Genomic DNA, 12,487 nt, shown 5'->3' with positions numbered 1-12,487 from the left:
AGCGGCAGAAATTCAGAACTGTGTACACTTCAATATCTGTTTAATTATCGCAAGTAATGTCGTTATCGCGATATTCAACAATGTTACCACATATTTTCCTCATATCGTGCAGCCCTAGTTGTGATAACATTTTACTCACCAATGCTGAGATCTGCAAGACAAGTGACAATCAAAGAGGAATGATGACCAATGGTTGCATATATATATATATATATATATATATATATATATATATATATATATATATTATATATTATATATGTTATATATAACTATAATCCTCCTATCTCCTCATGTTGTTTGTCAGACTCGGGCTGAGAATGAGGAGCTGAGGGAAGACCTCTCTGAAGTGACTGCTCAACACAATTCAGTTCTCGAGGAGAACCAGAGACTCCGTGCCAAACTGGAGAACCTAGAGCAGGTCCTAAAGGTACCACTGGGCTCAGATACTCTGCGTATCATTTTTTTTTAATGCTATTGGAGAAAATTGCCTTCTGATATTTGTTTCCTTCTGAACAGCATATGCGAGAGGTCGCCGAGCGAAGGCAGCAGCTGGAATTGGAACATGAGCAGGCACTGGCTATCCTTAAGTTCAAACAGGATGAAATCAAACGGTTACAGAGGGTAAGAAGCACAGCCTCTTCTATACTTTATGTATTTGACTAAAATATTTCTTGCTAAACTTTAAACCCTTATGTCCCCCAGGCTGCTTTGAGCCTGATTATGGGGAATGGGTGGCTTTGTCCAGCAGGAGGCAACCTTTGGGCACCAATAAAGCATTGTTAACTGAGCTCACTGTGTTGTGAATTCTTTTAGCAAACAACCCACGTTTTACTGACTTTAATGTCTTTTTAATCCTCAGGCTCAGTTATACGCCAAGAGGGAGCATGAAGGAGTGGTTCAGATGCTGGAAGTAAGTTTGTGTTGCGACACTGTGACTAGCAAACAAATTATTTCTACCAACATGTAGTGGTTTTATTGCCATACAGTAAAGCCCTGACTTGCTTTCAAGACTTAAGGATGACACAAATCAAAGGTGCCAGTGTTTATTAGTCACACAAGAGAGTAGAACTTAATTCAGGAGGAGTGTGTTTCAGACTTCATCAGTATTACTCTCATGCACTAGCGAATTTCTGTCTGAGATCAAATCTAATTCATTAGTGAAGACACCAATTAAAAAGAATATAAATGTTTGATTATCTCCCTGTTTAGTAGACAGAATACATCCCATTGTCACTTAAGCAGCATGGACATACAGCACAATGTGCCTTTTATTCTTATCTAAACACCTGGCAGAGAAGCTGTTGCAGAAAATACTTGTGCGCGTATTTTTGCAGCACTCATGGGTTTGGAAAACAGTTTGAACAGATGGCTTCTCTGCTGCCGTATGTGACGTTTATACTTGCTCCCAGTGTGAGAGTAACACTCTTTGAATTCTAAATGAATCCTGACAGTCGATGACAGTTGAAGCCCCCATCTGCCTGATTGGCTGGATTGCTGATTTGAAATGATGAAGAAAAAAAAAACAACAACAATTCAGAGCCTCAAACCGTCCTCCACAGCTGATGGCTATGTATGTGTACTCTCTGTGCTCCGTTTTTCACACTGCACATTTTGCTAAATGAAGTGTGTATTTCATTGTAGGAGTTGACTCAGCTTGTGTTGCGGAGGGAGCTGGTAGAGTATAGTTGATCCTGTGTATTAAAAAATGCTTTGTTTCCTTCCTCTGGCTTTGTTTCTCTCACTTTCTGTCTCTATTTAAACCCAAAGCATCACAGGAGAAAGTCTCTTTCCCTCTCGAGAACCCGAGCTTTGTTGCCAAGTCAACACACTGTCTTTTGCGAGATTAAACCGAATATTTGTGTTCAATCAAAAGGCAGGTGTTGGCTGCTGAGGGCCAAGACACGTTCTAGTGATACTGGCTCCTGACAGGATTTTCCTGCCAACCTGGACTCAGATTGCTGTGTTTCTACATTTTTTAAATATGTTTTCTCTTTCTCCGATTCATTGTTTCACTTGCATGTGTTTACTTTTGCATTCCTTTTTTTCTTCCTTTGTGTTATCTTTTTGCCAACCAGAGTACACTGGACTGCATGCAGGTACTGTTAACCTTTAGCCTGCTTGACCTCCTGAGCCAAATTGTTTACCTTCCTGCCATTAAACCTCCCCTAGCCCCCTGTAGATAGAACCACCAAACCCCAATTACTTTTTTTTTTTAAATCATTTAAGTTGACAGTTTTGTTCATATTCTTAAATTAAAAGCAGACCTGCAGTAATTACTGTATAACAGTATTCAACAGCTTCATGTGGCCACAGAGGCCCATTTAAAGTTACCAAAGTTTGTGTAAATCAGGTCATTCACATGAGGCCAGATAACCGTGTATCTGTGGCACAGTTATTGCTCCCAGCTGCACTGAGCACACTTATCATGCTGTCTTGTTATTTGATCTTATTATATTCAGGTAGATTCTGCTTTTGTGTATACCCAACACATCGCTGAGTCGGATTGCTCTTTGTAATTGAGTATTCATTTGAGGTTTTAAAGTGATTTTCTCTTGGCGTTTCAGAACTCATTACTACTTCAGTTCAGTGAAGCTACAGTATGTACTAACTGACTGCAGAATAGGCTTTGCGTAGGTGAGAGCTAACAGGAAATGTTGTTTCAGACAGTTTCGTGCTGAGGCTCTTCGTCAGATCAGCCTGCCAGGAAACTCCTACCGCAACCTGAAGTGAAATCAGCCACATATAGAAACTCAGTGGAGCTAAGACAAACCTCTGTACTGTTCTGGCAAATAACCCTGCTGTCTGTTTGTTAAAGTGAATGAAGTGTAAAACAGAAGCAGAAAATAGAACTTCTCATAACCTACTGTATGCTACCCCTCCACCTTTTTTTACTAATGTTTCCAATTTTACCAGAACACCACCTGCTTTATTTCCCTCCCTTTTTCTTTCAACTGAACCAGTAATTCTCTGCCATTTGTGTTTGAAGCTTATAACAAATGTTTCACTGACTGTTTATTGTCTGTCTTGCAGAAACCTAACCTTATACTGCAGTACTTCATTTTATAATGAGTTATGTATACCTTACATAAGCAGCAATGTATTTACTGTATGTATTATACTGTATGCTGTCTATTGTCCATCCACCAAAATAATTATAACCGTGTAAGATCAGATGTTGAATTTGATTTGTCAAATGGGTTTTTATCCATGATAAAAAATGTTTTCCATAGTAACCAAGTAAGTGACTGTATAAGCATTCAAGGTTTCTACACGACACTGGCAATTTATAAAGAAGGCTACTTTTACATACAGGGCCCTGTCTTAAGCATGCAAGCGCAACGACCAATGCAAAGCAGAAGGTCCAAGGCACACCGACTGTCATGGCTCCAAGCGCTATTTTGGTTTTTGTATTTGCAGCAGCGCAGAGTGCAAAAGGGCTGGGTGACGGTTAATATATAGATCGGAGGGTGTGGTGATTAACAAATACACTTTCAGCCAGTCACATCCCTGGTGTCATCGCTGTGAAACTGCAGAGCCAATCACAGTGACGCATGCTGACAACAGCAAAGCGGCACAACTTTAACACAGCACCACAAACCTGCAGCTAGATGCAGATGGTGTGGTATTTCTTAACAGTTAATTAGTACAATGATGATAGTAAAGAATACTAAAACAGTTTGGTCTATATGATCGCATTAATCGGACATTATTTGAGTCATAATTCTACTGTAATTCACGTTGTAAATGGTTACATAATATCATATAACATGACACAGAAGTGTTTGCTTTGTAATGCATTTTTAGCAGCTGATAGTTATAGAGGAGGCTGTCACGCAGAGGATTAATGAGCCCTGGTAATCCCGATGTCTCTCTCGTAAACGGGTCGAATACCGAGTTATAGCCGCCCTGTCTGATGTATGTGCAGGTGTGTGGGGTTACTTTGTTGCAGCCTGGTGTCATTTGCACGGGATTTAATGAAGGTTAACACAGTGGACGGCCATGCATAACGTCACTGTGCTCTGGCGCGGAACTTCTCAAATTGGAGGCTGCAGATGTACGGAAGGGGAAGCTTTTCATACGATATAAAGCAGCCATACGAATCGCTCATATTCATTCATGCAGACGGCTTCATCCACATTAAACATTAGTTGTTGATGCTGATTCAAACACTGTGCATTTGATCCAAGTATTAGCTGAGTGATGTGCCAGAAACAGAATATATAATTGTCTTTTCTCACCGTCTAAGACACGTTTTCCACCACAATACCAAAAAACTCGCTTTGTGGTGCCTCATTTGAATGAACCTCCCACCTGTGCACCGTGCGCTCTGCCCTGGCCCCCAAAATACCACCAAGTGAAAGTAAAGGAAAATGCCAAGTGGTCAGAGCACTGCTTGCACAGGTCGTTGCGCCTCCATGAAAAAACGGGAGCACAGGGGTGTTACAACGCTCAAGATTCGCTTAAAGCACAAGCCCCTGTATTCAAACACTACTGTACCAACCTTTTCAGAAAAGCTTAGCTCACTTGCTTGTGTAGTCAATTGATCAAAAAACTGTGTTTTTACTGTATGGCTGTGTTCCCTGTCTGTTACGCCATATGTGCAGTCAAAAGTACGAGACCTGGAGGACAAATGTCGCAGCCAGAGCGAACAGTTTGGCTTGCTGTCCCAAGAGTTGGAGAAGTTTCGACTGCAGGCATCAAAGGCGGACCTGGCCGACGCTAGCCTCTTTAACAATCCCAGCCTCTCTGTTCTGACCAATGGGGTAGGCCTGACTACAGAGCGAGGTGAGCCACATCACCATGACATGTACTCACACCCAAAGGTACAACCTATACAGGGAGATTGTGAGGGCTTTTGCTCTTGATAGATTCCTTACTACATTGAGCTCTACATCATAGGATTCTTAGTGCTTTTGCTTGTGATATTTAGTGCTTTAAACTGAATTTAAAAAAAAAATTGGTTAATTTATACTATCCACAAAAATGTGTATGTGCATATAACTGGATAATAGCAATGTTAGTGGTAAATGAATATGTTTGGTAAATTACACAGTGGTGTCATCAACTATGTGTCTTTAAAGTACCAGCTTCACGTGATTAATGACTCCAAACAAATGATGAAGTCAAGTGATCTGAATCTAACCATAATTCAACTTTGATGGTATACTGTATAATCTTTGTTGTTGGGAAATGTGACCATCAGTCCACTCATGGACAGAACGCCTTCAAAAGCATCCAAATCCTTTTGAAACGGCCCCATCAGGGATGCATCCTTTTAGTTTTGAGTATAGGGATTATTCATTTTTTACTTTGTATATACAAATACAGTGTGTGTGCATGTGTGTGTGAGCTTGTTCTACTCAGGCTGTGAATTAAAGGCACAGGCATTTAAAATTTCTTTTGACTTAACAAAGCAATGTTTAAAAAATAAATAAATAAAAAAAAATCCATTATAACGTAATCCCAGCCACAACTGCCTCAAACATAACAACAGTGCAAATCTAGTCCAAATCGTTCCTATTGTATGTATCCAACCCTTTTTCTCCTACACTGTTCATGTGTTTTAGACTGCACTGGTGGCTCATGGGATATGGTGTCTCTGGGTGAAATAGCCTTCTGGAGTCTCGAGGGAGGTGATACTCTCTCCTGCCCTGAGGGTAATGATCCGCTCGGTACTCTCTCCGCCTCTGTTACTCATAATATGTGTTGGGCACTGTCACAAAAGCACGGCATGTTCTAACCCGTCATCTCACCCCCACCGTCACAGTCCAGCAGTCTGTAGCGCTCACCATCACACAAGGGTCAGGGCTCGTAAGCTGAGGTGAGAAATGAACCAGTTAAGCCCCAGTGCTGGTGTGACACACCTTGCCACAAGGCTCTGTGACCTCTGACAGATGGAGACAGGATTTTTCCTCCACTGTTTAATCAGCCAGGTTCAACCTTGAGCCTCCTGCATGTCAACCAGTGACCTCACCCACCTAGCTGCTCATGGATTCAACCCATTTAACCAGTGAGCGGGCCAGAGTTGTCTGTTAAAGTCGTGGATTATGTATTATCCTTCCCCCCCCCCCCCCCTCTCTTTCTCTCCTGCTAGATGTGGCGGCTACACTGCGGCTTGGGGCAACCCCCCACGCTGCAGGGCTCTCCAGGGTGGAGCGCTCGCCTGTCACCAAGCATCGAGAGCTGCCCACCATCAGTGTCAGCAAGTCAGGCTCTTCTTCCAGCAAGTCAGAGACCACGCACCTCACCCCCAAGTCTGACAGCCACCTCAGTCCGCACAAATCTAGCCCAACACACGAGGTACAAGCCTTGACAAAAAGTGCATCACTTGTGACTCATTTTGTTCGTCATTTATCAGGAGCAACACACATCATTAGTTTTAGTCAGTGATATACAATTTGCATGTAAGGTCAAAGCAATATTGTCAGTTCTGGCCAAAACCCAAGAGTGTACGCCACCTCTCACAATATAATACAGTTTGTAGGCATGGCTTAAAATTATCTTTCGGAAACACTAGTCAAATGGTTACTACATTTGAAAGCTGCCAGCCACTCTTAATACATTGTTTTTTTTCTGCATTTGATGGGTGGGTTAGTTTTAATTTTAAAGCCCTGGTTGTAGGTTTGTGATAATGCTCATTTGGTCTCATCCAGGTTATGTCATTGTGCATGACTCCTGCCTGCAGCTCTTCTGCTTTCTTTGTTTCTACATAGTCAGGCAGATTGCTCATCAAGATTACCAAGATAGCCATGCACAATCACATTGATTGTGTGGATTTAATGGATTAAAAAAGCCCCCCCTTAACCTCCCTGTCATCTCATGCTCTCACAGACTGTAGCTGAACATGCCAGAGCTCCTTCTGCTCATTCATAAGAGAAGTTATTTGGATCGGCTGCCATTATGTAGTATTTTTGTTGTGCCGTGTCTCGAAACAGTCAGTGTCTGGTCTTGCATGACAGACAGGTTGGTGGTCTTTTCATCCAGTCACTCGTCTGCCCACATTTCAATAAAGCTCATATTTAGTGAGATAATCCATTCGCCACTGTGGATTATGAAGGTTATACAGTAGTAGTTGTAAGTGACTATGCTTAAAGGTTAAAGGTTTCCCCAGGGAGCTATAAATATACAAGCCCTCTTATTGTACTGTGTCTAACCGCTATGAATGGAAATCAAACTCAGGTATCAAGGTGATTCTCTACCAACAACAGTGAGTCATTGATATGAAACCACCTAACAAGAATTTAGAATATTGTACACAGTATCTTCATGTGAGTATTCATCTATAGTAGCTCATCATGACTAGTTCTGCATTTACAGTAAATATATTTACTTATTTATAGAAAAATGTTAATAAGATGCAATGAAAAAAAGCACTTTTTTTGAAGAATATGCTTGTTTATTCAGGCCAGTTCACAACATTTCCTCTGCTTCTGCTTTTTGTGGATTTGTGGGAAGAATAGAATATATAATTTTTTTTTTATATCCCATTTTAATTAGCTTTTGCACACCAATGCAAGCAGTTTTCAGATTGCTGAAAGGTCTAGGAAATTTACCTTCAGTTGATGGTGTTCTCAGGTGGACACTGCCAGTGAAGTGGAGGAGCTGGACATTGACGTAGCCCCGGCACCTTACACAGCCAGCAGAGGAGCAGCAAAGCTTCAGGTTTTCATTGCGAGATACAGGTAAATATTAAACTAAGGCAAGAGTTGATTCACTATGTCAACAGTTTAATATGTGTTAAAAAAAAAATTACTTCCTGGCAATCAATTTTCAACAGCTATAATCCATATGACGGCCCCAATGACAACCCTGAAGTGGAGCTTCCACTTACTGCTGGAGAATACATTTATGTGTATGGAGACATGGATGACGATGGCTTCTATGAAGGTAAATCTGCAGTATGAATTGTTCGGTCTACAATTTCATATTTCTGTCTAGACATGATATTCAGTGTTGATTTGGCTCCTTACAGGTGAGCTGATGGACGGACGGAGAGGGCTGGTCCCCTCTAACTTTGTGGAACGTGTATCGGACGACGATGTCATGAGCACTCAGCATCCAGAGACGGGGGACATGTCTCATAACTCCCTGCTAGACAGCAGCCTGCACAGTGCCAGCCACCAGCATCACCTCCACATGGGCGTCAGCGCCTCAGAAAGGACAGAGGCCTCTGCTGCCTCTGGCCCTGCCTCATCCCCCTCAGATTCAGCATCGGCCTTGGCTGTCCCAGCCCCCCTCACCAACGGCCTAGACTTGGATTTGGAGGAGGTGGGAGTGGACATTGTGCCTTACCCACGTAAGCTTACCCTCATCAAGCAGCTTGCCAAGAGCATCATCATCGGCTGGGACCCTCCGCTGGTGCCGGCTGGCTGGGGCAATGTGTGGAGCTATAATGTGTATGTGGACCAGGAGCTGCGGCTCAACGTGCCCTTCGGTGCCCAGACCAAAGCGGTTCTGGAGCGGTTGGACATAAACCTCAAGGCCTACCGAGTGTCAGTGCAAAGCCTGACTGAGAAGGGCCCCTCAGACCAGCTGCGCTGCAGCATGCTGGTCGGCCGGGACGTTTGTGTGGCGCCCACGCAGCTGCGTGTGGAGAGGATCACCGCCACCTCTGCCAACCTGACCTGGCTGCCCAGCAACAGTAACTATGTGCACATTGTGTCCTTGAATGAGGAGGAGTGTGAGCTGGTGAAGGCTGGCTGCTGCTCGCTGTGCCTCAATAACCTCTTGCCCAGCCTGCAGTACACAGTCAAAGTGGAGGCACGGCCGCACCGCACGCCATGGGAGTTACCTGTGGAGCGACGCGAGCACAGAAGCGCTACGATCACCTTCACCACACTGATGGCAGGTCAGGATTTAGTATTTTTAGCCTCCTGACATTTGGCTGGCTCAAATGTTGGACCCAGATAACAGCTCTTGACACCTTTTTGAGAAATAATAATTAAAGCCTGATACTGTAGCTGAAAAAAACGACATACTAAATGTACATTACTTGTATAGGATGTGTGATTCAATCACTATTAAGCCACAGAATAAAATGTCTGGGTCTAACCTAAGACTTCTTATTTGAAGAAGAAGTTGAAATTTGAATCTTTTGCAGCAATATGTAGTGGAAAATGCACTTTACAAGTATCCTTCGCCTCTCATCTACTTCCATCAAACATTAGCTACTGTTTAGTATGAAAACAATATCACAGACATGCCAGTTAGATGATTAGATTCTCTGAACTTGTATTATCAACAAAAATGCACTAAAAAGTCACTTTTGTGTGTGTGTGTGTGTGTGTGTGTGTGTGTGTGTGTGTGTGTGTGTGTGTGTGTGTAAGAGATCTGTGATCCCATTCAGAAGCTTACCAAAGCTTTGTGTGACCAATGTTTTTTTAATTTTGACGATATGCACGTTATTATATTGACATGTAACGTCAATGTAATAACATATATAATAACATACATAAACAATATAATATCACAGAACAAAACATTGATCAGAGCTACATGTTAACCCAGTGTGTTATATTCAGATGATATCTTATACTCAGTAGCGGTGATTTTGTACCTCCCATACAAGGACATTGGTTTATTCTTGAGAGCTGCTTTTGTGAGCTGCTCTGACTCGCCTCTCTTGAATAGCCAAAGCACCTTGGCAAAGAATGTATTACTTTAAAGGGAAGGAAAATAGGTGACTTAATTGGTCACGGCAGATGACATCCTCTACCACACCTACTGGTTAAGTACTAATGACAGAGTAGGGTTCTATCCTCATGGCAAGTTAGTTTTTTTCTTGATTTTGAAGTGCCCTTGTTTGTTGTTTTCCTGCCTTGCCAACAAAGCATTATGCAAGAGTAAAAGCTAAAAGAATTGAAAATGCATGTAAATGAGAAAGCTCAGTGAGAGGTTTTGGTATTTTTGTGAAAACTGAGTCACTGATGTTGTTTATTGCAAACATTTGATGTCAGTTTGTGGTACCTTTTTGCCATTCGGCTCCTTCTAGTCAAAAGTTTTGTTTACATTTTAGACCTGTAAGATGCTTATTTGTGATCAGTGTCATATTAGATTTGAGTTGTATTTCTATTAATGATCGTTTACATTTGCTTAAGTTTCATGCCCACAGTCTGGGAACTCAGGTATATGGTTTCTAAATGTATTAATGTCCCTTTAGAGTATTAGACATTAGGCATTTATTTCTGTAGAATCATGTTCCCATTGTGATAATCATTCCTAATGCTAAGCACTGTATTTTCAGTATGAGTGAATCCCCTGATCCTATATTAATATGAAAATATTTCTCTATCTTGTGCTTGCCACTGGCTGTGGTATGATGCTTTCAATCCCTGCAGGCCCCCCTGATGCCCCTCTGGATGTACAGCTGGAGCATGGCCCCTCCCCGGGCATTGCCCTCATCAGCTGGCTGCCAGTCACTATAGATGCTGCCGGGACCTCTAATGGAGTCCGTGTCACTGGATACACTATATATGCTGACAAGAAAAAGGCAAGAACTTGGCATATTTTGTGGGACTTTTAACATTCATTTCTTTACGGTTTAATTTCAGTATGGCTTTTTGAAAGCTGCTGTATACTTTTTAATGTCAATGTGATATGGGGATTTAAAAAATGTACCTGTCATTCTCCTGTCCAAGGTGCTGGAGGTGTCTTCCCCAACAGCTGGCAGTGCCCTGCTTGGCCCCTCTCAGATGCAGTCCCTGCTGGCAGTTCAGGAGCTCACTGTCCGCACCACGTCCGCCCACGGGGATTCCTGCCACTCTTTGCCAGTCAATGTGCCCTCCAAGCTGGCTGCCATCATGGCAGGTCCAGCTATCACCGCCGAAGTTGTGCCACCTGGACCCTGCACCCCTACAGGTTGCGGTAACCTGCCCTCACCGCTGTCCTACGGGAACTCTGCTGCCAAAGTCTCCATGCTGCCCAGCACTTTGCCATCAGACACAAACATCACTGGCCTCACAGTGGAGACTGATGCCAACCCTCCTCATGCACTCCACTCAGAAAATCTTCTTTTATCTGCGTCATATGCGAAGGCCTGGGCCAACCCCTCTTCTGCTGCTGCCTTGGCCGCGTGTGAGGCCATATTACCAGTAGCCTCCACCATTACTCCAGTGGTAATCCTCACTCTTCCATCCTCCTATCTATATATATATATATATATATATATATATATATATATATATATATATATATATATATATATAAAAGGCCACGACTCGTTTATTTTCCTAGATCAGAGGTTTCAAACCGTGAGGCGTGCCTCTTGCAGTTTGCGTCAAATCTGAATACAGACATGATATCCACATTTTGAGGTTCAGTGTGACTTACGTTTTTTTGTGCATATAATTATCTTCTTTCTCCATCATGAATAAATGTCCATAAATCTACTTAGAAATCATGGGAAAAAGTTCTTATAACTCCAGAGCTTGCCTGAGAAGTTTTCAAGTTTCTGTCTGTATATCCATGGGTACAGTGCAAACTGCTAATAGCTAATTTGGCATACTTTTAATGTTGCTAATTTGCCAAAATGTAAAACAATATAGGCAGGCAAAAAAGGGCTCAAATTGTTGCCCACAGTTAACAGTAGTTAATCGGAATAATAAAGTGACTCAAATAGTGTTGTACTGACTATCTTTCTCCTCTTCAGGTTAATGTGACCTCCCCCACCACCTCACCAGCCCAACCATCTCCAGTAGCAGCAACTGCACAAGCAACAGCAGCAGCAGCAGTGTTGGAGCAGCGCAGAGACACCAATAGCCCTGACACCATCCGTCCTTTCCCATCTATGAGAGAGTTCATCGAGGACCCCAGTGCCAAGGCCGGGATCCCTGAGCGCATCCCGACCCCACCCAAAGCCCCCATCTCAGACTTCCTTAACCCTCAGAACCTCCTCCGACCCCCCAGCACCTCCCCGCTGGAGTCAGAGGCGGAGGAGGAGCAGGAGAATACCCGCCTGGTGTCCATCGAAGAGTTCTTGAGACAGGACCAAGAGCCAGAGTACTGGAGGAACCAGCAGGTCAGCCCTGATTTCTTAACACCACCTACAATCTGAAATAGTTTTACTCTTCACTACAAAAATGAATATGGCATGTATGTGTAGCATAGGCCGATCACTGCTGATAAACTTGTCTGAAAGGGGGAAGCGGAATTTTTGGTTGAGCCCTCCAGATGTGTTGTCTAATTTACCAATAAACATCAATATGATACATGTAATGAGCCTGATACTGTAAAAGTACAAGTTATTAATTAAATAGATGTACTCTACATATAAAGTGGCTGATGTCTTCAGGAGTCCTGAACAGTACTGTATATCCTAGACCTAATCAACCTGGGTTATATCCTGCTGACAAGTACTGAACAAAGTGTGACATAATAATTCATTTAGGCCATCGTACTTTTATACTTGATATAGACTTGAGATATGATGATGTGAAGCACGTTTTAAATTGCTTGGAAAGCCACTTGTTCAAACATCACTTTATCC

The 12,487-nt window shown here is 42.7% G+C and overlaps 1 protein-coding gene across 4 annotated transcripts in view; it reads left to right on the top strand.

Annotated features, from left to right (window-relative positions):
- Positions 1 to 12,487, top strand: part of tspoap1 (TSPO associated protein 1) — a 68,255-nt gene that overhangs the window by 39,824 nt on the left and 15,944 nt on the right. For 3 of the 4 annotated variants that reach the window (XM_078265600.1, XM_078265598.1, XM_078265601.1), the window contains exons 9-20: positions 308 to 430; positions 520 to 624; positions 863 to 913; positions 1,645 to 1,677; positions 4,608 to 4,788; positions 6,098 to 6,303; positions 7,579 to 7,685; positions 7,781 to 7,890; positions 7,976 to 8,851; positions 10,341 to 10,492; positions 10,641 to 11,117; positions 11,651 to 12,019. In XM_078265600.1, the coding sequence (XP_078121726.1) occupies positions 308 to 430; positions 520 to 624; positions 863 to 913; positions 1,645 to 1,677; positions 4,608 to 4,788; positions 6,098 to 6,303; positions 7,579 to 7,685; positions 7,781 to 7,890; positions 7,976 to 8,851; positions 10,341 to 10,492; positions 10,641 to 11,117; positions 11,651 to 12,019 (2,790 nt within the window). The remainder of the gene's footprint in view (positions 1 to 307; positions 431 to 519; positions 625 to 862; positions 914 to 1,644; positions 1,678 to 4,607; positions 4,789 to 6,097; positions 6,304 to 7,578; positions 7,686 to 7,780; positions 7,891 to 7,975; positions 8,852 to 10,340; positions 10,493 to 10,640; positions 11,118 to 11,650; positions 12,020 to 12,487) is intronic. The other variant, XM_078265599.1, reaches the window with a different exon arrangement.

The sequence above is a fragment of the Sander vitreus genome, chromosome 13 (genome assembly GCF_031162955.1).
Source record: "Sander vitreus isolate 19-12246 chromosome 13, sanVit1, whole genome shotgun sequence".
Taxonomy (NCBI): Eukaryota; Metazoa; Chordata; class Actinopteri; order Perciformes; family Percidae; genus Sander; species Sander vitreus.
The sequence above is the reverse complement of the archived record's forward strand: the minus strand, read 5'-3'. Positions and strand labels throughout refer to the sequence as shown.